This window comes from Podarcis muralis, chromosome 3 (assembly GCF_964188315.1).
Source record: "Podarcis muralis chromosome 3, rPodMur119.hap1.1, whole genome shotgun sequence".
Taxonomy (NCBI): Eukaryota; Metazoa; Chordata; class Lepidosauria; order Squamata; family Lacertidae; genus Podarcis; species Podarcis muralis.
Window position 1 is genome coordinate 108,848,879 of NC_135657.1, and position 25,446 is coordinate 108,874,324.

Sequence of the window (25,446 nt, forward strand, 5' to 3'; positions counted from 1 at the left end):
GTTATAGGAGGGAGCAGGATGGGAAAGAAATTAGGGTGTGCCAAAAAAGAGAGGTGAACTCAGATTTCCCTAGTTCACAAGTAACATTAGGTCTATAGTGCCTATAAAGTTGAAAACTAACTAGGAAGAAGCAGTTTGGTGACGTTAAGCATGGGCTTGGATTCACTTCGCCCCGCACTTGAACTGCTTGCGCCACCCTCCTACTTTACTGGAAATTGTCAGGAAAGCAAAGAAAGTTAGGTAGCAAAATGTGCAGGTACCTAGGCGATTTCTGTGAAGTGAGAGTGAGTGTGGTGTGGCTAGCTTGTATATTTTTTCTGATTTTGAGGACTGATCCCTGATGCTATTAGCAGTCTCTCCCCCCCCCTCTCTCTCTGTGTGTGTGTGTGTGTGTGTGAGAGAGAGAGAGAGAGAGAGAGGGAGGTGGGGAGAGATCTCCATCATTAGGACCAGCAAGTCATAGCTGGGTTCCCACGACAAGAGTAAGGTTGGTGCTGGTAGCTGTCTCTCTATTTCTGCCTCATGCTACCCCCACATAGCAGCTATTTCGTGATGGGCACCCCCAAAACTTTCTCAAAAGTCAACATGTACCCACTGGTCCCAAAGAGGCTGGTGATCCCTGAGCCAGCTTTATCTAGACAAATTGCTGCATTACCTCATACATGCCCAAATCCTGAAAATCAAAAAGTTGTCCAGTACTGTAGATAATTTTTGGTTATGCTGAGCTGCACTGCACATCCAGAAAAGATGGTGAAGCGTATTTAAGAAAATGTACAAAATCACCAGGATGTCACTGAGATAGGTTTTTAACCCAAACTGAATTTAAAACATTAAATCTAGATAATATGATTTTAATCTGAATTTAAAGTGCTTTGGATTCAGTTTTTATTGCAAATTGTGGATTCGTCCCTTCACCGTATGTCTGCTTACTTTGCTTGGATGAAAATAATTATATATAATTTTTTTTAAAGGAATGATTGCCTTGCCCTTGACACATGTTTGGAGAAAGGTAGAGTTCCTGTCAGGTGCCCAGCAACAAAATGTGGCCATGAAGAAGTAGGGTAGTTTTAAAGCCAGCCTCTGGAGTGTCATAGCTGCTGATAAGGTTAATAAATTAATAAGTAGGTTATCCTAGAAAGTAAGGAACATGTCCTAATATAGCAAGAGATTCAACCACAGGAAACTATAGGGAAATATAATACTTCCCAAAGCAGTTAGCTATTATTCCCCCTGGATATGAAGAAAGCACAATTAGCTCAAATGCTTTTGGGACTGCTTGGATGAAAGCTCAAAAACTGACCTAAGGAATAGCTGGTGCTGTCCGGGAGCTGAGATGACATGGAACAAGTGGCAACAAAAGTAACTGTCAAGCTTTTCATTTGGGAGATGGAGACATTCTGTATTTCTGGTCTGAAATGTGTACAACGCTAAGAAAGAAAGAAAAAACCTTGAAAATTGGTCTGGGGCACACAGATAAGCTTATTGTTGGCCTGTTTCCTTTTGCTCTGTGGGTATGAAATGTGCTTGAACTAACCACATGCCAAGCTTGTTGTGTGAGATTAGGGGGGAGAGGTGTTTGTTGTTGTTATTGTTGCTTTGCATGTAGATTTCCCAAGTTTTCTGCACCCTTAAAGATCCCTCCTCATTCAGTTCTAAGTGTTGGGAACGTTCCAGAAGAAACCCTTACAGATTTGGTGGGGCTGTGAAGAGGCTCAGACAACTTTGGAAACTGTTTTAACTTTGAATGAATAAATGAACACTTGCTACGGGTGACTGCTTTGCTATTTAGGAAAAAGGTAGCAGCTGCAGAGGCAGTTATGTCGTGAGAGGGCATAGGTGACAGCCCAAGGAAGTGTTGAAGAAGAAGAAGAGTTTGGATTTGATATCCTGCTTTATCACTACCCGAAGGAGTCTCAAAGCGGCTAACATTCTCCTTTCCCTTCCTCCCCCACAACAAACACTCTGTGAGGTGAGTGGGGCTGAGAGACTTCAGAGAAGTGTGACTGGCCCAAGGTCACCCAGCAGCTGCATGTGGAGGAGCGGAGACGCGAACCCGGTTCCCCAGATTATGAGACTACCGCTCCTAACCACTACACCACACTGGCTCCCAGTGTTGAGGCAAAACCTGAGGCTCTATGTTTTCTAGAATGTGTTGAGGCAAAACCTGAGGCTCTATGATTTTTAGAATGTATATACACTATTGTGGGTTTGGAGGGTCAATTGGATCCCTTCCGAACCTGTGATCTTGTGTATTTGGGACAGAATCTTTAAGAGGAAACCAGCCAAACTAGTTCCTTAGTTAAGCTGATGGCTTTGACTGGCCAGTTGAGAACTGTGGTTTACAAGTCTTAGGAGCTCACCATAGAGACAAATGGCACATATATTTTCCCACATCAACTGGCTGGATGCCGGGGCATCCTTGGATGAAGAACAACAGGGCGTGTATTCCTCTGTGCTGGATTTGAGGTTTCCCCAGAAACCCAAGGGGGAATCAAGATCCATCCCTTCACAATTTTATTATTCCATGATCTGTTGGGGCCCAAATGCTGAAGAAGCTTAAGGGAGCTGGAAGTGGACAATTCTAGAGGAATCAAAACAACACACTGTTGGCAAGATGAGGCAGTCTTCCATATTGTGCACCATGTGTTTTACATCTTGTATTTTAAGAGCTGTTGCATGAAAATAAAGATGTTAAAACACAATCTGCCAAGCAAAATACTATCCTCTCCCATAAACTGTGCCGCAGTCAGATACGGAAGATGACAGCACACCAGGCAGAATTCCAGATCTATCAAGCACATATTGTCAAATGCGACAACGTGCACCCGGAGTAAATTATGGTATACTTCCTAGTATTGGATCATGACATTTACTGTGGCTCTTATTTAATTTAAGTGCCCTTACTTAGGCAAAGCTCAGAAGATGATGTGCTCCAATAAGGGCCAAACTACACATGTTGTTCTGTTGTGCAAAATTCTACCCCTCCCAACTCCCCCCGCCCCCGCAGCCTACAAAATTTATCTGTGGAGTCTGCAGACAAAAGGGGGAGGCCAGTGCGCAGGTGGCGAGTGCCTTAAAAAAGAAATGGCACAAAGGGAAACAATTATGCTGAAAATCCTATCTCAGATGCTATTTGTCAAAGCAGCAGCACTGTGTGTGTGTGTGTGTGTGTCTGAGAGAGAGAGAGAGAGAGAGAGAGAGACCCAATCTTCAGCAGACAACAGCACAGGGTAAAGGTAAAAGTAAAGGTAAAGGGACCCCTGGCCTTTAGGTCCAGTCGTGACCGACTCTGGGGTTGCGGCGCTCATCTCGCTTTACTGGCCAAGGGAGCTGGCGTACAGCTTCCGGGTCATGTGGCCAGCATGACTAAGCCGCTTCTGGCGAACCACAGCAGTGCATGGAAACGCCGTTTACCTTCCCGCCAGAGCAGTACCTATTTATCTACCTGCACTTTGACGTGCTTTCGAACTGCTAGGTTGGCAAGAGCAGGGACTGAGCAATGGGAGCTCACCCCATCACGGGGATTTGAACCGCCGACCTTCTGATCGGCAAGTCCTAGGCTCTCTGGTTAACCCACAGCGCCACCCGTGTCCCACAGGGTAAAAGGGGTTAATAATCCCCTCCCTGGAGCCAGTCTTCCATTTTAATTTTGCATAAACCAGGGGTGCATTTTTTGTAAAGATGTTGGGGACATATTGTGCTTCAGTATCATATCCCATTTGAGATTAAGAAATGCGGAATGAAGCCCACATATGAAAGAGGCAGGGCTCCATGTCCTCTCTAATAAAACTTCTGTTTCCTTGTTACTGAAATTTAAGTAGCATAGATAAAATCCTCCCTCTCTGTAGAAAGTTGTTATTTCTTAATTGCTTAAGTTATGCAAATAAGTTTTTTTAAAAAATGATTACATTTTTCTTTTGCAACTCTGGTCAGGTTAACTATACCACATGCATGATTAGCTCATGACAATCAAGGACAATACATACTTTATAAAGTATTAGAAATAAGAAATACGAAAAAGTACCTTTCCCCCATGCAGTATACCAGAATTTCTTACATAATGTTTTTATTTATCTGGTTACAACTTTGTCCCTCTCAGTTAAGTGTGTTTTAAGAGGTGCAAAATATTTCTCTCCCAGGAAATAATTTAAAGGGTAGGACAGAAGCTAGCAAGTTAAATCCTCATCTGCATACAACCATTTATAGACATCCTTTTACGAATGGGACTTTCTAAACACGGCTCTAAAAACTCATTTTTATTCAGGGTTGTAGGTGTCTGGTAGAATGAATGACTGCGATCATTTCAGACCATGGATCCACTTTTAGCCCAAACATGGATTTTGGGGAACAACTTCTTTTTTTTTACCATATAGTCGTATGATGGCAGTGCTGCTATCTCAGCCCACTAGCTGAAGAGCAATGAACCAGATCATTTTCAAAGCAGTGCTGTTTATGAAGAATAACCAAGGAGAGACTCTTTGTGGCAAAATGTATCTTGATTCCCAGAGTCCCAAATTCTAGAAGGAAACATATTACTGCTAGGGGCCACAATAATATGATCTTCATATATTTATAAACTGGACAACTGTCAGGGACTGCCTGGACACTGAGGAGTGGTGGCTGGATACTGATACTACTACTACTAATTTTATTATTTATACCCCGCCCATCTGGATGGGTTTTCCCAGCCACTCTGGGTGGCTTACAGCACATAAAAAAATTGTAAAACATTAGATATAAAAAATTTCCCAATACAAGGTTGCCTTCAGATGTCTTCTAAAAGTCAGATAGTTGTTTATTTCCTTGACATCTGATGGGAGGGCATTGGTGCCACTACCAAGAAGGCCATCTGCCTGGTTCCCTGTAACCTCACTTCCCACAGTGAGGGAACAGCCAGAAGGCCCTCGGAGGAGGACCTCAGTGTCCAGGCTGAGCGATGGGGGTGGAGACGCTCCTTCAGGTATACTGGGCTGAAGCCATTTAGGGTTTTAAAGCCCAGCACCAACACTTTGAATTGTGCTCAAAAATGTACCGGGAGCCAATGTAGGTCTTTCAGAACCGGTGTTACATGGTCTTGGCAGCCACTCCCAACAGGACTGTAGCTGGAGGGGTGAGGAAGCCCCCCGCCAGGGGCGCAGGCGAGGGGACACAAAATCGGTTTAAAAATATGTCCATAAATATGTGTACTGGATTTTCTGTGAAAGAATTCATTACAAGGTGAATTGCGTGAGGAATTGAATGTGGGGTTGCGGGGGTTGGAGGAGAGGCAGAAAGAAGAACTAATTTGTCTGTGGCTAGGGGGCACAATCTGGAGGGTTCTGCTAGGGGTGCAAGATCACTTAGCTACGGCTCTGACTCCCAGTCACCAGTCTGGCTGCTGCATTCTGGATTAGTTGTTGTTTCCGAGTCACCTTCAAAGGTAGCCCCATGTAGAGCGCATTGCAGTAGTCCAAGCAGGAGATAACCAGAGCATGCACCACTTTGGCGAGACAGTCTGCGGGCAGGTAGGGTCTCTGCCTGCATACCAGATGGAGCTGGTAAACAGCTGCCCTGGACACAGATTTGACCTGCGCCTCCATGGACAGCTGTGAGTCCAAAATGACTTCCAGGCTGCACACCTGGTCCTTCAGAGGAATAGTTATCCCATTCAGGACCAGGGGGATTGTAAATACATGATGTAGCCACAATAAAATTGAAAGGAATAAAACCATTCAGGCAGCTAAAAAGTAGTTTGCAGGAGATGGGACAATAAGTGGGGTTGGAGACTGACTTGGAGGAAGGGAAAACAAACAAAAAAAATTCCTTCCAGTAGCACCTTAAAGACCAACTAGTTGGTCTTAGTTGGTCTTTAAGGTGCTACTGGAAGGATTTTTTTTTTTTGTTGTTGTTTTGACTATGGCAGACCAACACGGCTACCTATCTGTAACTTGGAGGAAGGGATTAGTGATCTGGGGGAGCCTGAAACAGCTGGGAGATGAGAAGCAGAGGCAGGAGAAGCTGCAGGATTGGAGAGTGAAGGTGTAAGGAGGAAGGAGAGAGAGGTCAGGCTGGTTTAGAGTCAAGGGCTTCCACACCTTCTCCTCCTGCCTCCACCTCACCTGCCCCACTGTCTCCCAGGATCAGGAGAGGATTGAAGAGACAGGAGCAGAAATGGGTTAAACGCAGGTGGAGTCTTTGCCTGCTTGTGCGCAGCTTGGGTGGGGGAGAATCATAAGTTGAGGTCGAGGGTGGGCCTTTCTGTTGCGGCCACTGCCTCATCAGATGCACACCTAGGAATAGCTGAGAGGCATAGTGTTATGTACTGAGTTGAATAGGATCCAAAATGCAGCAGTCTGATTGGTCCTAGAACAATAGGATCCAGAATGAAGCAGTCTGATTGGTCCTAGAACAATAGGATCGAGAATGCAGCAGTCTGATTGGTCCGCAGGAGCCACCCAATCCAACTCCGGGTGGAACCTGATTGGCCTACAGGAGAATCCCAGAATTAGCCAATCACGTGGGGCCCATTGTGTAAATAATGTATATAAAGCAGACATTTCGGGGGAACTTCCATTCCTCACTACTCTGAGCAGAATAAAGAGCATGAAATCCACACTCGACTCCGAATATATTTCACATAGGACAGACGGACATGCCTTTTCCTAACTTGTAAGCGCACTTTTGACAATCAAGAGCTAATTCCTCCCTCTAGACATTCCTTGTCTGACAGCACCATGACACCAACGCAGTTCAATCAGCTATGAGCTCAAGAGAACTAAAGGAAGTAGGGCAAAAGAAAAGAGCCCTCACCTTAAAAAACCTATAGCTCCTTTGGTTCCCAGCCGCAGTTAAAGGAGGACAAATGGGACATGCAACAAAATGTTGCAGTGGGGATTGCCCTAGCCAGCCACTTCTATGATTCTCCTCGCCGTATTTCCTCTGAGCCTGGTTTCTATTTCCCCCCTCCAACAGTTAGCATTTTGTGCCCACTGAGCAGGCTCAGTCCATGTTAGGCTGCGAGCTTTATCTTCCAAATGTAGGCTACGAAAGCACACGCATGCTAAACTAGTGGAAGTGCTATCACAGCTCCACATCCAGTGAATCACAAATGAGGAGAAGCTCTCCATGGCGCTGTTACGTATTTTCCGCAAGACAGTGCAGGAAAACACTGCCTCGCTTTACCTTAGAAAAATGTCATGTCGGGAAGTAACAAATGAGAGGCTGGTGCCGAAATAAATGATTTTTCCTTATTAAAAACAAAACAGAGGAGACTCGTGTGCCTCCCCACCTGCTCATTTCACAGTCTGTTTTATGTTCCTGCTGGTCACACACGTATTGGGATATGGAGCGACAACACAGAACATGTCACAGCCCTGATGACTATGAGAAAAGCCGTGTTCATGACAAGCAGAGACTTCTACATTTTTTTATGGAATTAATTTGGGGGCCACAAATGCAGACGTTCAAAGCTTAGTGTTATACACACCTTCATGGCCCAAACCATCTCACATGTACACTCTCTGTACGTTTCCCTAAATGCACGCACCAATTCTCCATTTGTGGGAAAGCTGATCAGCCTGCAGCTAATTACCGTATGCTATGGCCAACAATCCCCAACCACATGTGGATCTATTTGGGAGGAAGTTCCTGAGCTTCCTTGCATGCAGAAACTTCTGTAAGGAAGGTGCAGAGTGTGGACACTCATTGACAGCTTTCAAGGGAGTCCGAGAGACATAAACAATAGCACTTCTTCATACAATGAACAATTACGGAATTTGGTGATGGTCGTTGGGGCTTGCATGTTCTTCTTGAAGGGGACTGAATGCATTGCTAGAAGAGAAGCCTACTGTATCAATGGCTGCTACCTTGCAAGTTCATTTTATTCCACCAGTTGCTAGAGGCAGTCAACAAGGCAGAGGACTGTTGCCTTCATGCCCTGCTTGTAGACTTCACGGACATAGCTAGCTAGTGTTGGAAATTGGGTCCTGAAAAAGAGCACTGCTCGTATGTATGTAGTTTGGGTTGTGCAAAATTTGCTTAGTTTGTTGTGATGGGGATCAGGGCTTGGTTTCTTCTCCACATGAGCATCTGTTGTAAGTAGCTGAACTTCTCCTGCCCCTCCTATCTATATTCTTGCTTCCTTCCTTCCTGACCAGAAGCAGGGGGAGATGTTGCCACCTTTCGCCTGGGAACATGGAGGGCAACTGAGAGAGCAGTGGAAGGCACAGGGCAAAGGCACAGCTGATTTCCCCATGCAATATATTTATGAAGACCTTCTTGCTACTGAAATATATCATGGAAATGGCTTGGCTGTTCTCTGAGGCATCCATCAGGTGCTTAAGGATGCTGGTAAAGGCTCTGACAGCTCGGTGGGACTCCTTTGACTTGTTAATAGGATAAAAATAAACCAAGGAGTGTAGCTAGAAGTCAGGTGGAATTCAAAAGGTTCTGGCTGGATCTTCTATTTTAAAAAAAATGTGATTTCCTTCTCTGAATGCCTTTTCTACCTAATCAAAACTAAAGATGGGGGGAGCCTATTCTATCTGTGGTGGACAATGTTACACTAAATAACTGCTTCCCCCCAAAAGAAACTTATACTAGTATTCACCAAAAAGAAATCTCTCACAAAATTATTTCGAGATTATTATTTTTTACACAAGCTATGTTATGTTTAGTCTTCCTCACAGACTAGCTGTGAGGCATCCAGCTTAACGAAAATTTAGAATTAAATAATAAAACATACTGAACAGAAGTTAATCACTTTTAAGTACTACTCATTTTAGAGGAAGAGATTTAGCATGCAATCTTATGCAAATTTATCTGGGGGGCAAATCCCATTGAATTTAATGTGATCTTTTCTGAATAGACGTACATAAGAATTTTGCAGTATATACTGGCATTAAATGTGAAAGAAAATGGCCGTACTTTTCACTGAAACACATGTTTCAATATTAATTTCACATGTTCCCCCCAAATATTAGCTAGCTTCCCATGGCACCTCTAAATCAAGGCTATTCTAAAATTGCTCGCTATTTTCTGCTTTTATTTATTTACTGCATTCATATTCTACCTTTCTGCTAAGGCACCCAAGGTAGTTTACAATTTTAAAAGGCTAAAACAGAAATGATACAAAGTGTAGAAGGCAGAGCCCTCTGAAGCTGACTGGAAGCTGATGGCACAAGCTCCACTGTCAGTCACACGTGTCTTAAGCAGCCTCAGGGAAGGTGGAAGAGAAGCTTTTTCTAACAGTTCCCTCAGGCTATTAATGATTCTTCTCAGGAAACGAGGGTGTGTGCTCCCTTGCCTAGGGAAGAATGAGTTTCAGCCCAAATTTGCTTCTGTGTAATGTCTATCTTGGAAAATAAATAGTAACTGCATTAGGATGTATTCTGAGATATTTAGGAACATAGGGAGCTGCCTTTGACTAAGTCAGACTATTGGTTCATCAAGCTCAGTATTGTCAACACAGAGTGGCAATGGTTCTCCTGTGTTTAAGTCCGAAGTCCCTCCCGACCCTGCCTGGAGTTGCCAGGGTCTGAACCTGAGACTTTGCAACCTAGGTATGTGCTCTGCCAGTGAGCTATAGCTCTTTGTAAACTTTTTTATCAACAGATCATTTCTCCTTTCCCATTAGTGTGCAGGGCTAATGACATTATATGAGATGTGCCAGAGTTTCCTCCATCAGATGGCAAATAACTACCAGCTCTTGAGATACGCAGTGCAGATCCATCTATGTAATTTCACATGTGCTCATTTTAAAAATGCATTCCATGTAGTTTCCTCATCTATCTATCTATCTATCTATCTATCTATCTATCTATCTATCTATCATCTATCTATCTATCTATCTATCTATCTATCTATCTATCTATCTGTAAACAAACAACAGCTCTGCATTAAAATTCACACTTAAGCCCACATGCACATTTAACTATCATTTTATCTCAATGTATTTCATCCTAAAATAGACATTTTAGTGCATTTTGGTACATGGACTTGTCCCAAAAGCTTCTGTGCAATTAACCTGCAAAGCAAGTTGCCTTGGGGCACCTGGTCTGCTAAATGTTGACTGTATGCGTGCAAAATCTCCAGGGCTGGATTTAGGTTTGATGAGACCCTAAGCTACTGAAGGTAATAGGGCCCTTTATATGTCCAGCTGTCAACAAGAAATTGTAGCTGTTTTTTTGTGTTGAATATATGCTATATGGTAATTTATAGCCCTAATAGGTATCAAAAGCCATTTGCACATAACAAATAGGAGCCTACACAACATAAAACACTGTTGCCGTATGTTGGCTTTATTTTATTTGTTTTTTATCTTATATTTTGGAAATGTACATCCAGGTTTCTTTTCCTTTAATTTTTTTGGGGCCCCCAAGAGAATGGAGCCCTAAGCTGTAGCTTGTTTAGCTTATACATAAATCCGGCACTGAAAATCTCAGACTTCCTCTGAAAGAAAAGTTCGTGAGAAACAGCACTTGATTCATTACATAGCTGGATGGAGACTTTGTATACCGAATTAGGTAATTTTACATTGAACATCACCATTTAGTCTCAGGGAGAGATTTTACCAGCTGTGCTATCCTTTCAAAAGTGGAAATATCATCGCCTGAACATAGGAAATGCCTACATGCAAACATATGCTCTATCACTGAGTGGGGGCCTGACAGGACAAGTTTAATGCCATTCCATCTGGTAATTGCAAGCAGAGCATCTCCAGGAGTACATTACGCAAAGAGGACTAGTCACAAGGGAACCGTTCCATAATCGTCGGGGCCAAATCATGGCTACTCATGGGACAAGTATCAAGGGCTTTCAAAATCACTTGAAGCAAGGACTTACTTTACCACGGGGGTGCCATGCTTTGTTAGGATGCAAATTACTTTGGGATACATAGAAATGTTAATCTCTATTTTCATGGAAGGGCGGTGTTGCAAGGAAAGCAGCATGCAGCTGATGTCAACAATGTCTAAATTGTGCTGAGCCACTTATTTTCCAGTTTCAAGGCACTGAACCACAGAGAAATGTGATGTTTTTGGCTTATTTGAAACAAAGCAACAAAACACAACAACGCCAGTTTCACGTGCTGGTTTGAGAGTTCCCTCTTCCTAGCAAGACATTCTGGAGATTTTTCATTCTCATTTCAAAATGCAGAAAACCCTGTTTCGCAGGACTTCCTTGCTTCTGTTATACATGATTTTTCTTTCTCTCTTCTATTCTGACATCTCTCGTTCCCTTGGGCTGCTCTATTCTAAAATATTTTAGCAAGTGACTTTCATCAATTATTCTAAGCCTACCTATTAATTCTATCCACAGGTAGCCCATTTCTTTTGCAGGGGAGTTTCTTTTGCACATCAACCCTGTGAGGCAGGTGAGGTTGAGAGGCAGTGAGTGGCTCAAGGTTACCCAATGACCTTCAGGGTCAAGTGGGGATGCGAGCCTTTGTCTCCCGGGTCCTGGTCTGATACTCAGAGTTCACACAATCACTTCAAAAATGCTAACTTGACATGACCTCCAAGTCTCCTTTTCACCATTTCAAGTACTTGTCTGAAGTGGGAACAAAATCGTAATTATAAAGTTCGTGGCCATACAGCATTAAAAAAATAGGAATACTCCTGATCTCAATGCTACCTGCCCTCAACAGCCCTCTTAATTATCATTAATTGCATATATTTATACTGTGCATTGCTCATTGTAAAGGTGGGAATTAACAGAAGCGTTGAAGTTTGCAGGCAGTGGAACTTCAAAACAGCACAAGTTTCTTAACAGAAAAAATAATAGAATAATCAGTGATAGACTTTGTCAAGTAACCAACAAACAACATCAGGGATTTAAAACATGCAAAGGTGCGTATCGGGGGTGGGGGGAGGAATTGGATGAATCGATGGCTATTATGTTAGGATTCCTACCAATATGTACAAAATGAGAGTTGTTAGTTTTGCTAAAGAAGAAAGGCAAATGTTTCACTCACTTTCACTAGTCTCATACTCCATTTCTACTTCTGTTTTTCCTCCTCTACTTCTGGTTCTTCTATGCTCTTTAAAACAAAACCAAGGATCGTTTTAATTTTAGGAGAATGGCAATTGCTCTAAACTAGAATATGACATTTTAAACAAAACAGCTAGTAACACACAAACATAGATATAATAATAATAATAATAATATATATTTCATCATTGTGCTTAACGAACAACAAAAAGGTCATTGAACACATCTTTAATGCCACCTCTTCGACGTTTCTCTGGTTGGCATGCATATCCAGGCAATGAAACCGCCCTGTCCATTCTAACTCATCAAAATGTGACAGCGCTTTCTTCAAGTTACAAATCTATTTTCGAGTGCAGAGAGAACAGTTTCAACAGGAAAGAAGATACCTCCCCTGCCCCGGGGATAATGGCAATCTCCACAGTAGAAGATATAACCATCCATCATTTTGATTGCCAAGTCAGAGGCAGTGCTCTTGGACAGGTAAAGTCAAGGACTACTAAGGGCGGGCAGTTCTTGGAAAGAATACCTTCTATAGAAACAAAATTTTCTTCATTAATCTGGAGTAGGTGCATAGGAATGCCTGGTTTCCTTATGTGTCGGTGTTATTTGGGTAGAAATAATAGTGGTAGAAATCTGATAAAAAGACTACATTTTACCAACTTTGGGGTCCCTTGCAGATCGACAGTTCTACTTTGAGATGCCAGGGACTGAAGCCAGAGGCCTTTTGCAAACAAAATATTTGTTACTCCACTGAGCAATGGCCCTTCCCCAATTCCATCCTTGACTGGCATGGTTTAGGGAAGTCATGTGAACAAACAAAAGCTAGAGACCGCTTCATTGCACCAGCTGTATCTGTGATGTTCTATCATGTACTACCATGTTCTAATTATTTATTGTGTGTAAGCTGTGTATTGCCATGGTCTCTGTCATACCAGTTTTGCAAACTTTGGGGGCACATTGAGCAGGAGCTGGGAATAGCCAACTCAATAGTTTTGCAACCATAACATCTAATAAACTAATAAAACTAATAGGACACACACAGCCCTTACTGTGCATAAACTTCTTTCTATTCTTTTTTAAAAAAACAAATTTCTATGGTAATGAATATACACACGTCAAGTCAATCCAGTTATGCAACCCATGAAAAGAAAAATAAATGAGTAAAGGCTACTTGACCCTACTGCATCTTCTTTAAATTCCTGTTGCCTGAAATTGACATTATGTCAATTGGAGCTGCAGGGATCATGACTAATTTAGAAGCAGAAATAATCTTGGACTCCCATCTTTAGCCTCTTGACTTTAAAAGGTCTGCCCCTTGACATTTCAAAAAACAATCTTCTAAACAGAAAACACAGTGTATGACGGTGTACGTATTAAGGAAGTCTAAAATTGACTGCTGCCCTTCCTATTCTTGCTGGAAATTGAAATCTATACACCGCTGCTGTTTCTTCTTCTTCTTTACAACAACATGTCCAAAGCTGCTCAAAATAAAACTGAAAATTTCAATAAAAGTATCTTAATAAGATGAAACATTTTATTACAAAGATTAGTAAGTGAGCATTGAGGTTCTATTTGGCCGCATGATAACCAATAGCCACTGACAGACCAATCCTCCATGAATTGTCTAACTTCCTCTTAAATCTATCTATGGTAAGTAAGTGCTTGGGTTGGTGACAAAGGAAGTCCTATCATGCACACAGGAATTACACAACCTTTTTTTTCATATCAAGCATCGCTAGGACCCCTTATGACAGCACAGCTGTTGATTTGTCTACTTATTTAAAATTATTCTTTGTGAATTGGCACTTGCTCAGCTGAGAAGGTAAGTTCTAAAATAAACTCAAGTGCATTTGAGGCAACAGAAAAGTAGTATTAAGTAAAACAAGCAATTACATATTCCATTTCCCATTAACTAAAAAGTTATATGAGTCATTCTTGGCTTTCTTCCTTAGAGACACATTAGAGGGTAATTTAAATGAACACGTTTTATTGGTTTTACTATACACAGATGCTACTGTTTCCACAATATGCATATTATTACATTATTGCACAAAGGATATTATACTTCTATCATTTTCAATATGGAGTGCACCTGCAGGACTGATAGAATGGTTTCATGAGACCCCTGAATCTTATTAATAGAGGAAATATAGAAAAACTAAGATCATGGCCACTGGTCCAATCAACTCCTGCCAAATAGAAGGGGAAGAAATAGAGGCAGAGAGAGATTTTACTTTGTTGGGCTCCATGATCTCTGCAGATGGTGACAGCAGTCACGAAATTAAAAGACGCCTGCTTCTTGGGAGAAAGGTGATGACAAACCTAGACAGCATCTTAAAAAGCAGAGGCATCACCTTGCCGACAAAGGTTGGTGTAGTTAAAGGTATGGTTTTCTCAGTAGTGATGTATGGAAGTGAGAGCTGGACCATAAAGAAGGCTGATCGCGGAAGAATTGATGCTTTTGAATTATGGTGCCGGAGGAGACTCTTCAGAGTCCCATGGACTGCAAGAAGATCAAGCCTATCCATTCTGAAGGAAGTGCTCACTGGAAGGACAGATCCTGAAGCTAAGGCTCCAGTACTTTGGCCAACTCATGAGAAGAGAAGACTCCCTGGAAAAGACCCTGATGTTGGGAAAGACTGAGGGCACAAGGAGAAGGGGATGACAGAGGAGGAGATGGTTGGACAGTGTTCTCGAAGCTACTAACATGAGTTCGACTAAACTGTGGGAGGCAGTGGAAGACAGGAGTGCCTGGCTTGCTCTGGTCCATGGGGTCACGAAGAGTTGGACATGACTAAATGACTAAACAACAGCAAGAGAAAATAGAGTAGGCTTATATTATCAAGGTAGAAAACAGGACAGGAAAAACAATTCATAGAGTGGGGCAGGGGTGGCCTGTGGTCCTCTAGATGTTGTCAGAACTGACCGTTGGCCATGCTGGCTGGGGTTGATAAAAAGTTAGACTCCAACCAAAGTCATCCAGACAGGTTGTCATCCCTGCCATATAGAATATCTAACTCTTCCATTTCTAGACATAAGTGAGTGTTCCAGATGTGCCTTTACCTCATGTACTCTTAAATTACATTATGCCATTGCTACATACCCTTTTGCATTTGTGTCGGAAACCTCTGGTCCATTGTTGAATCTGTTGCAGCACAATCTTAACCATGTCTATTCAGAGACAAACCCTATTTAATTCAATGGGGCTTACTCGCAGGTAAGCCAATACAAAAGATAGAATGCAAGTTATAAGGTGACTGGACACTCTTTTCCCATGCAAGTCTACACATGTCACCAAGTTCACCTCCATGTCGCTTCAGAAGATCACCTGAAATGTTTCTTATATGCGTGGCAGCCATGTTTGTCCTTCATCGTATGCCCTGTTTGCATATGAATGAGTGCAACTGTGTCTAATTTTCACATGAAAAGGGGTATGTGGCTAAGGGAAGCTGAACTTATCTCTGCATCACCTCCATACACTACGGTGATACCTCGGGTTACATACGCTTCAGGTTACATATGTTTCAGGTTACAGACTCCGCTAACCCAGAAATAGTACCTCGGGTTAAGAACTTTGCTTCAGAATGAGAACAGAAATCGTGCTTCTGCAGCACGGCAGCAGCAGGAGGCCCCATTAGTTAAAGTGGTGCTTCAGGTTAAGAACAGTTTCAGGTTAAGAATGGATCTCTGGAATGAAGTAAGTACTTAATCCAAGGTACCACTGTACTTCAGTTGTTTTTCCCCGCCCCATTCCATCTCAGTTCTGGCATTGGAACCTGCAGGGCTAGAGCAATGTGTGAATATTCAGATACATGCATATATGAGAAACACTTGCATGGGATGTCATGAGACATGGGAAACTTGGCAGAGAGAAAAGAGTGGAACAATGCGAGTGGATTCAGCTCCACACACCTATGTGTTTCCTTCTGATGTTAGAAGTACACTCCCCCCATCTCATATTAGACACAAACAGGGAAGACACATAAACAGCAAACACATCTGCCTACACGAGGTCCAATTTTGCTTTTAATGAAAGTGGAGAGTGTTTGGTACAACAGATTTGAGGGGGGGGGGTTAAGATGAAGGGGAGCTTTAGAATCTCACTTTTGCAGGCTATTTTTGTTGGTTTTTTGCATCATTCAAGTCTCTACATCATTCCTGCTCTTCTCACTTGTCCCTAACCCCCTAAGCACTCGCTGCGCCCCTCATTGTGGAACAGTGCTAATGAAACTGGGATGCAGAGCCAGCTTGGGTACTGCGGGGATTTTCGCTATGAATCCACAATAGTCGTTCTGCACCAGCACGGCCACATTCAACACAGAAGCAGTCCAACTGCCGACGGTTGCTGACAGCAGCTGTTCCTTTCAGTGCTAACCATCACCAAAAAGTAAAACATTAGAGTCTTTGTCAGGCTATGGCTTGCTTACGTTCAATTCTGAACACTATCTTATTTTTGTTTGTTGCTTTACTGTATGTGTATGGTTGGCTCACAGGACAATAACTAAGATGTGGTGCAGAAATGCAAAATATAATAATTAAAATGATATATCCTGATAGTGTTGGCAAATGTTAACCGAGTCACAAGGCACCTTGGTGAATCATTTTCAAAATGTGTGCTGCCTTGAATTATTTCTTTTTTTCTTAATAATAAGCAGAAGCTGAGCTAGCTCTGGCTACCTTCGCATGCAGTCGCAACTCGGAGAAAAGCAGCCAGCAGTCATCTTTGAATGTGTACACATAAATATGCAGACCATATTGCTCTTTCTGTATCTATGAACTTGTTGGGTAGTGGTGTAAAAAGATCAGACAATCCAGCCTGTGGATTTGTGTATATGCTTATGATTAAAATATGGGTCTGAGTGAGTCAGCTTGTGTCTTGCTAAGATCCAGATCACTGGCAAAATCTACAGGGGCAGCAGATCCCAATGTAGATCTTCACTCAACCCTTCTTCCCTGGCTGGAAACCTCTGTGGTTTGCCTCAGATGCCAAAATGTCTTGGACTGGCCCTGCCTACTGGTTTAACTGATGTTGTTTCTAAATGAGAATGGTAATGGTGAAAGACATTATTGAGAGTAGGATTCAGAGGTGGAGATGCCATTAGTACTTAGCTTCAAATTTATCTCTGAAGGCCTGCAGCCTGTACTTGAATAAAGCCCATAAGTTCTTATTTTAGATACTAAGGGCTTCCACCACTGCAGTTAGATGTTTTAGACGGAGTCTTCTTTGATTTCCACCTTGCTAATGGGATAAAATGCCTTGACAGCACTCAGAATCTGGCTACTACTCTTTCCAGAAATCACCACCTGCCACTTAAAAGTCTTACCATTAATTTGATACTCCCTGTTTCTTACTTCCTGAGGCACAGTAGCCACAGACTTCCTCTGGGGCAACCCAGTCAGATGAGCAGGGTGCAAATTAAAAAAAATACATTATTTTCCTTCCAAGTCCCCTTCAGTCTTCCTTTCTCACATGTCCATAACTCCACACCACACTCAAACATCTTGCCCCCCAGGTGTTGGACTACAACTCCCATAAGCCCCAGCCTGCATGGCAAGTGGTCAAGGATATGGGAATTGTAGTTCAGGAGTACCTGGAGGCCATTCCTTATTTACAGTCTTAACTCGTTTCATATCCTGACCTACACTCTCCAGTGTACTTCTTCAAAGAATATCAAGAGAATGGGCTGAAATCCCACCTTTACCCAGTGGGCACAGGGTATGAGTGAGGAAGAGATGTGGTTCCTCCGGAGGAGGGCTTCCCTTTCCTTTCGGAGGGTTACTTCCCCAAGTTCCTGTCTTGGGGACCCCTGACCATTAGGTCCAGTCGTGACCGACTCTGGGGTTGCGGTGCTCATCTCGCTTTATTGACCAAGGGAGCTTCCGGGTCATGTGGCCACTTCTGGCGAACCAGAGCAGCACACGGAAACGCCGTTTACCTTCCCGCCAGAGTGGTACCTATTTATCTACTTGCACTCTGACGTGCTTTCAAACTGCTAGGTTGGCAGGAGCAGGGACTGAGCAATGGGACATGTTTGCACATGTATCTCCTCAGAAATTCAAGGTCCCCTGCAAGTGGTTTTCACTGATAACAAGGATAGGTCTGGGGTGAAAAAGTCTTTGTGGTGCATAGCCTCAACAACCCTTCCAGCTTAGTAACCTGTTGAAGTGGATGGGAGAGTCATTCTCACTGGCCAAATTACTCAGCCTATTCAACAACCTGAGGACACAGGTTGTGTGTGTGTGAGAGAGAGAGAGAGAGAGAGAGAGAGAGAGAGAGAGAGACCAAGAATCTATGGTGGACCAGGGATTGCTTTCAGACCCTCTTCTTCCCTACCCAAGGAGGTTGAAATTGTTTGGGGAAAGCTGGAAGTGAACTCTACTCAGACCACACTGTTTGCATCAGAGGTTTTTCAGCCTCTTCTGATCGAGGCTTGCAGAGAGCTTCAGCTCACTGGGAGGAATCCATCATGCAGAGGGTGGGGGTTTTGTCCTTATAAATGCAGGTAACCTCTTAACAGGCTGCTTTCCATGGCCCAATCCTGTCACCAAGGTCACCTTTGCAGAGTCCTATTTTGCATCCCGCTGACATTGATTCATGTTGCCAGATGGCAAAAGATGAAGCACAATCATTCAACACAATGTCTGACCTACTTACATGCCTAACAATCTGCTGCCTCATGCTTGGTAAAAGCGTCAACGCTGTTGAATAAAAATGCAACTTGTTTTCTTAGTTAGCTTAGAGGTAGTGGGCATATTTTGCATTCTGAATGGAAGTGTTCCAGCAGTACATATATGACAATTCCAACAGTTTTCTCCTGTCTTCCTTTTCTTTTCAAAAATTATTATTCAAGGGCATAAAAACACATGGCAAGTGATGCTCCCTCTTTCCTCGAGGGACGTCCTTTCAAAAGGAATCACAAGTCAACTTTTCTGTAAAAGATGTTAATTGTGAAGTTCCTAGATTAGACCCGTTGGTGCTTTTAACATTCTAAAGAAGTTCGAAAGCTCAAGGTTGCTGTATATTTGTAAGATGACAGAAAGACAAATAGACATCTGTCGGCATGCATGTTCTGAATCGGCTGTCAATAACAATGCTATTTCTAAAGAAGCAAAGCATAGTCACTCCAAGGAACTCAGATGTGGCATCCAGGTATTGCAAAGTCCCAAGAGGTTGTAAATGATGAGGCAAGCCTTCCCAACCTATAGGAAAGGGCAGTGTAGCACATCCTTTGTCTGTCAAGGGTCCTAAATTCAATTCTCATAGGACCTCTTTCTGAGACCCTACAGAGTTGTTGTCAATCAGACTAGAGAGTTGGATGGTTTTGTTGATACAGGGAAACTTCCTATGTCCAAGCCAAACACCAAACAGGCATGTTTGTAAGGATCCATAAGGATCTCGACAAATCAACGCTTCTTTGCTTCCTGTCTGATGCTAAAAAATGGTAGAGCAGTGTGCACCACCACACCCTTGCTGCGCCACCATGTGCAGGTGGTGGGGTGGCATTCAGTTATACGATCATACAATTACTTAGGGTGGTGTTGTTCATTTGAATGGCAGGAAACATTTCCTATTAACCCAAGCAAAACTCCTTTCTCTGTCATGGTGCAAACTAGACAAATAGTCCTATGTTTGGAAGGGCAAAATAGTTTCCCCAAACTATAAAAGTGGATTCAAACAGCTCTTGCCTGCATTTGGTTTCGTGCCAATTTTGCAACATGTGAAAAAGAAATCCTTCCTTTTGCTTCACGGTGGATGGATTTTGCTTTTCGGTATTTTTCAGTGCTCTCAGATGGGAAAATAGTGTGTTTATTTTATCAAACAGGGGGTGGTGGGAGGGAGGGAGGGAGGGAGATATGCCATTCTTGATAAAACTTCAGACAAAATGTCAGCAGCAAAGAGGAAAGCATGATTGAAGAGTAACTAATTAAGGAAGAAAATGACAAACAAATCAAAATGTTTTGTATGTATGTGCTAAAGCCACTAATTTCCTCCTCCATTCAACTTAGCAACTAATTATCGTTGTCAAAAAAAGCTCACATCACTTCAGCAAATCCGTTTTCAGAAAGATGACTGCATGAAGGAAGCTCCAACATAAACATGTGGGTAGATTGGGTGGGTGGGTGGGGAAGTCTGAACTGGAGGTGACAATTCAGAAAGTATGAAATTTACTCCAGGAGCAGTGCTCAAATACAACCCTTTGTTTGCCAAAAAGCACTTGCCAATGATAAGATGCCATTGGGCAGAACACTGTGGAGACCACCCTTTAAAATGGTGGCTCCATGTAGGCATACTTTAAGAATCTGATCTTTTATAATTCCAGTATAAACTGACCTCCTTTGCACTAATCTGTAGATTGGCATCCCATTATGCACCGGCTTTTGCAGTCCCCAATCATTTTGATGGTTCAAAAGTGCATAAAATATGTTAACAAGTGTGCTATTTTGAAAGGAAATAAATTTGAGGCAAACACATTTCAAAAGAAAATAAATTTCAAATACAATTTAAATGCAAACTCCGATGCAGATTTAAACAAAACTGAATGTATTCATGAGTGAATACTGGAAACAGAATAATGTTGGATACAAACCCCTCATTATGAGGGACAATTCACCCCCATGAAAAGGCGGATGTTCCAGAAATTTCCATGATGTATTTGAGGAGGGTTTGGAAAAGCCTTTCCCCCATTTTTAACTTTGAAAATGATCTCACTCATGCATCGAAGATGCGTGAAGACCACAGGAACCTCTTAACTTGGCCATATGGCCTGCAGAGGCAGGTCAGAATGCCAATGGGTTGTCTATTTTTATGCCTCCTGCAAATGATACTGTTGACTCAGATATTGACTCCTGGCTGACTTTGACAATGTCCTTGCCTCTGGTTCCTCTGTTTGCCCGCTCAGAAACTTTCTCCATGTATTCACCTGCCTCTGGACCCCCGGATCCTGGAATTTGAGCTTGCCCATCTTAGGCTACACCCCTGCCCTCGACTCATCCCAGAATGGCAGCTCAGGGTAGATTCTTTTGAGGCCTGACTCACTGTTTTTGAGGTGGTCTGAATCACTGGCTAGTTGTGATACATCTGAAGTCGAGAAGAGAGTCCTAATTGCCCAATATGCAGAAATTATGAGTGGGAAAACAGCCTGTGTGGAAAGGATTTAGCATCCTCTTCAGCCTTTCTACTGTGATCAAATTTGGAGTCTCTCCTGGCTACGTTAAAGTGAAAATAAAAACAGTCAGAAGGCCTCCACATCATCTAGTTGGGCCTCAACAACTCTACATACACACATATGCCCAAGTTAAGAAATCACTGGAAGCTATTAGCACAGTCTACTCCAAGATATAAGCATGAAAAGCAAGAATTAAGCTCACTGTCTCTCTTCTGCCTAATGCTGCAGTAAAATCAATGTGCTAATCTACCTCCTGAAGGCTCTACACCACTCTAGTAATTAGCCTTTTCATAATTTCTTTCACCTGAAGAGGGAAAATTCAGATATTTTTTTCATATAGAGACAGATGTTACAAATGACAGGATGTACAAATTAGGAAGAAGGTGGAAAGGAAACAAAAAGCATGTTCAAAGCCTAGAGGCCATGTGAAGAGAGGTGCAACTGTGGAACTTGCTCCTCCTGGGTTTTGTGAAGGACAATGTAATTAATTGGTTCAAAAAAGGGGTCAGGCAAGTTAATGTGTGGTAGATTTATCAGCATGCATTAACCAAGAGGGCAAAGGAATGCATTATTCTCCACATGTGCCTAGATCTCTTGACGGACAGAAGTTAGACACGAATGACTTGGGGGAAAGAACAAGAAAATAGGACCATTCTCCTCACTCAATATGACTTTAAAAAACTTTTGTTACTTGTGGAAATTCTTTTAATAAAAACATTAAAAAAGACACAAAGTAGGTTATATATTTCAAGTACCCTTGAGATATGTCCTCTTCTTTTCTGCTGCATCTTTTGGACCAAAAGAGCAATAACTGACACCTTGACACTGCCTGAGAATGGGACAACTTAAATTTGAGACAATGGAAGAGCAAGAAACAGAGTTTTAAAACACCCTGTCTGGTCTGGGATACAAGAACACTTGTATTTGTTGGCAGTGTGGGCATGGCAGTCTCTCTCCAGCTTTAAAGGGACAGCACCTATGAAAGGGTATACTGGGCAATTTCACTCTCCTTCAATGAAGCAGCATCAGCATGAGGTCACAATGGCTAGTCACTTTTCTTCAGATACGAAGCATCAGCATGAGGTCACAATGGCTAGTCACTTTTCTTCAGATACGAAGCATCAGCATGAGGTCACAATGGCCAGAGTTTCTCCTTCAAGTGGGCAGTTTGGGAGCACATTGGTCAGACAACTGGTGGTCGCACAACTCTTCCTCTTTCATGGAGGCAGGTAGAAGCAAGAGTCTGGTGAGTACAGCCTCCTTCTTAAGAGCAGTGAGTACATACAGGATGCTGTAGGCACAGCCTCTCTCTCTCTGACTGAGGTGGACAGTAGCCATGGGTGTGCAAAATGGCCACACTCAATTGAGCAGCAACACGTGGGCAGAGAAGCAGCAAGCAAAGAAGAGAGCTGGTATTTAACACCTGGTATTTAACTCAGGGTAGGCTTGCTAAGACAGGGACGTGGATGGCGCTGTGGTCTAAATCACAGAGCCTAGGACTTGCCGATCAGAAGGTCAGTGGTTCGAATCCCCGCGACGGGGTGAGCTCCCATTGCTCGGTCCCTGCTCCTGCCAACCTAGCAGTTTGAAAGCACGTCAAAGTGCAAGTAGATAAATAGGTACCGCTCCGACGGGAAAGTAAACGACGTTTCCGTGCGCTGCTCTGGTTCGCCAGAAGCGGCTTAGTCATGCTGGCCACATGACTCTGAAGCTGTACACCGGCTCCCTCAGCCAATAAAGCGAGATGAGCACCACAACCCCAGAGTCAGTCACGACTGGACCTAATGGTCAGGGGTCCCTTTACCCTTTACCTTTACCTAGGCTTGCTAAGATGTATAAGACTGAATCAGATAAGTGCTGGAGATGCAAAGAGGTAGAGGGAACATTTTTTCAAATGTGGTGGACTTGTAAAAGGGTAAAAGGGTACTGGGTAAAAGATTATAATGAATTGAAAAAAATGTTTAAAAGTACTTTCCAACACGCCCCCCCCCCCAAGTCCTTTCTGTTGGGGATAATTCAGACTGAAATTCCCAGGTGTCAAAAAAGGTTATTTATGTATGTCACTACTGTGGCCCATGTTTTCTTAAGCCAAAAGTGGAAAGCGAGCGAGGTCCCAACCAAAGAAGAATGGTAACTTAAGTTGACAGACTATGCGCAGCTTGCAGACTTAACATATAGAATGAGAGAACAAGAAGAATATACGTTTAGAGAAGATTGGAAAATGTTTATTGAATATATGGGAAATCATTGTGTACAGCTGAAAACGCCGGCAGCATTAAGGTAAATTCAACAGTGTAATTAAGTTATGATGGATGTAATAATGGACTACTGAATGGTATAGTTTCTGTAAAATATGCAGGGATTTATGATATGTAAAATGAACCGTGGAAAGAGAAGATGGGAAGTCATTGATATTTTAAGGATGTGAAAAGGAATACTTTAAATTGCAAAACAGAAAATTTAATAAAAATTATAAACAAAGGGAGGAAGAGGAGGAGGAGGAGAGCTGGCAGACACTCCAGGTACTAAAATGGTCTACTGATAGCAAATACCCCAGTGTAATTTAAAGGCACAGAGACATTTTACAGTCTTTTTTTTCTTTTTTAAAAAATTAATAATTAAGGCATATGTACTTCTTTTCTTAAAAGCAAATGATTGTATACAGTTTTGAGGATGTGGAAGAAATGGCTGACTTCTGTCACTTAAAGTTTGTCTGGCTTGCAAGTACAGTGGCTAGTTGCAGACGATTACAGGTTCCCAACCCCATTAATGCATGTGTAGAAGAAAGAATTTCAGCAAGTATCACTTGCAGCAGGTATAGCTTGTCACGCGAATGATGCCTTGCTGAAATGCACTACTAAAAGTGCAGGAGCCCGGACCTGTCTGCCATCTGGCCATCATCCTTACAGGTGCTCATATTGCTTGGCATTCTGACAGTCAGGCTACACACGACTTTACCTGCATAGTTTTCTCTTGAGCTCAGAGGTTTTTAAATTTCACACCTGGCCAGATCAGGACCCTAACATGGGGTTGCTGGTAAAGGGGCCTTAAGCTACACACCCCTCTGCAGTGGTCCCAATCCAGATTCCTGTCTTGCTTGCAATTTGCATTGCAAAAAAGGGTCCCTTTCAATGGGATACAGGATGGGGCCATATCAGGGGTGGAGGGTTAAAAACCTAGCAAATATAATGGGTGCCTGATCCAAACTGGGGGCCCTTACCCTTGTAAGTTGTGGGGGGAGGGGAGGGAAGAAACAGGCAGAACTATGCAGCTAAGGTTACATGTGGTTTGGCAATAAATATTTCTGGATTGCAAGTGCTCAGCTAGTTCCCCTAAGCAAGCACACATATACCAAGGTAGAGTCAGTACACATGATGTCCCCATGGAGGAGACACAATGCCCCTTCTCAAAAAGCTTATTAACGGGGGGAATTGTTTTTTCCCCTTGTGTGAAAGCTACATAAAGCCTTGCACTGTCAAGAGAATAATCAGTAAGTCTCCAGAGTCAGAAAAACATTTGAAATCGTCCCGAGAGATGTATCAGAACAGGATGAGGGCAGCAGAGTTAATACGGTAGGAAAAAAGCAATGTATCTTTTGCAGGCAATATGTTGTGTGGTGAGGCCCCGTGACCACTCTGTACTCTATGGGGCAAATAACTAGACAATACACGGTATATTAGTTTGGGATCAAATAAGGCCACAACTTTATTGGTTACAGATGTGAAAGTTTGGCCATAGGCATTGAGGTAAGCAACTGTATATGTCACTCTCACCTGTCCACTGGGAGTCTTTCTAAAGGTGCAACCAGTGTGGGGAACACCCTATGACCTACATCAAGTTGGGCGTCCCCGAGGCGGTCCCCCCTGGAGGAGTGGTATGGCCCTAGCCCCCATCTGGGCATCGGACAGGAGCTACTCCTCCCGGATCCTTTTAACAGGATACCCTTACCCATGGTGGGGCAGGCAGAGGCTGCAACCGACCAAGACTAGGCTTATCCAATGCCCATGCACCTTACAAAGTTGTGATTGCTATGAGGTATGCGAAAACCCAAATGGTAGTGCTAATTTGCCAGATGGGAAAAATTCCTGCCCGACCCCTCAATCCGGCGACCAACAATGTCCATAGCAAGGTTGTAGCATCTGCAAATAACCCTAATCTGAGGGAAGGTGGGTGGGACAACCGGCGTAGCATACAAGAGGCCAAAAGGCTCAGAAGGCCAGTTATTTAACCTTGCCCTGGGCATGGGATCATGCGCAGCTATTGGAAAAAGTATGTCCAAACTAGGAAACCTGAAGACCACCGCACAGATGTG

The 25,446-nt window shown here is 42.9% G+C and overlaps 1 protein-coding gene across 2 annotated transcripts in view; it reads right to left on the bottom strand.

Moving 5' to 3' along the window:
• The window catches only part of PLCB1 (phospholipase C beta 1), a 468,615-nt gene that overhangs the window by 13,469 nt on the left and 429,700 nt on the right, over positions 1-25,446 (bottom strand). Inside the window, exon 32 of one of the 2 annotated variants that reach the window (XM_028722211.2) lies at positions 11,951-12,016. The exons of the other annotated variant lie outside the window; for it this stretch is intronic. Coding sequence (XP_028578044.2) covers positions 11,975-12,016 — 42 coding nt within the window. The 3' untranslated portion in view covers positions 11,951-11,974. The remainder of the gene's footprint in view (positions 1-11,950; positions 12,017-25,446) is intronic. 2 annotated transcript variants of the gene reach the window in all.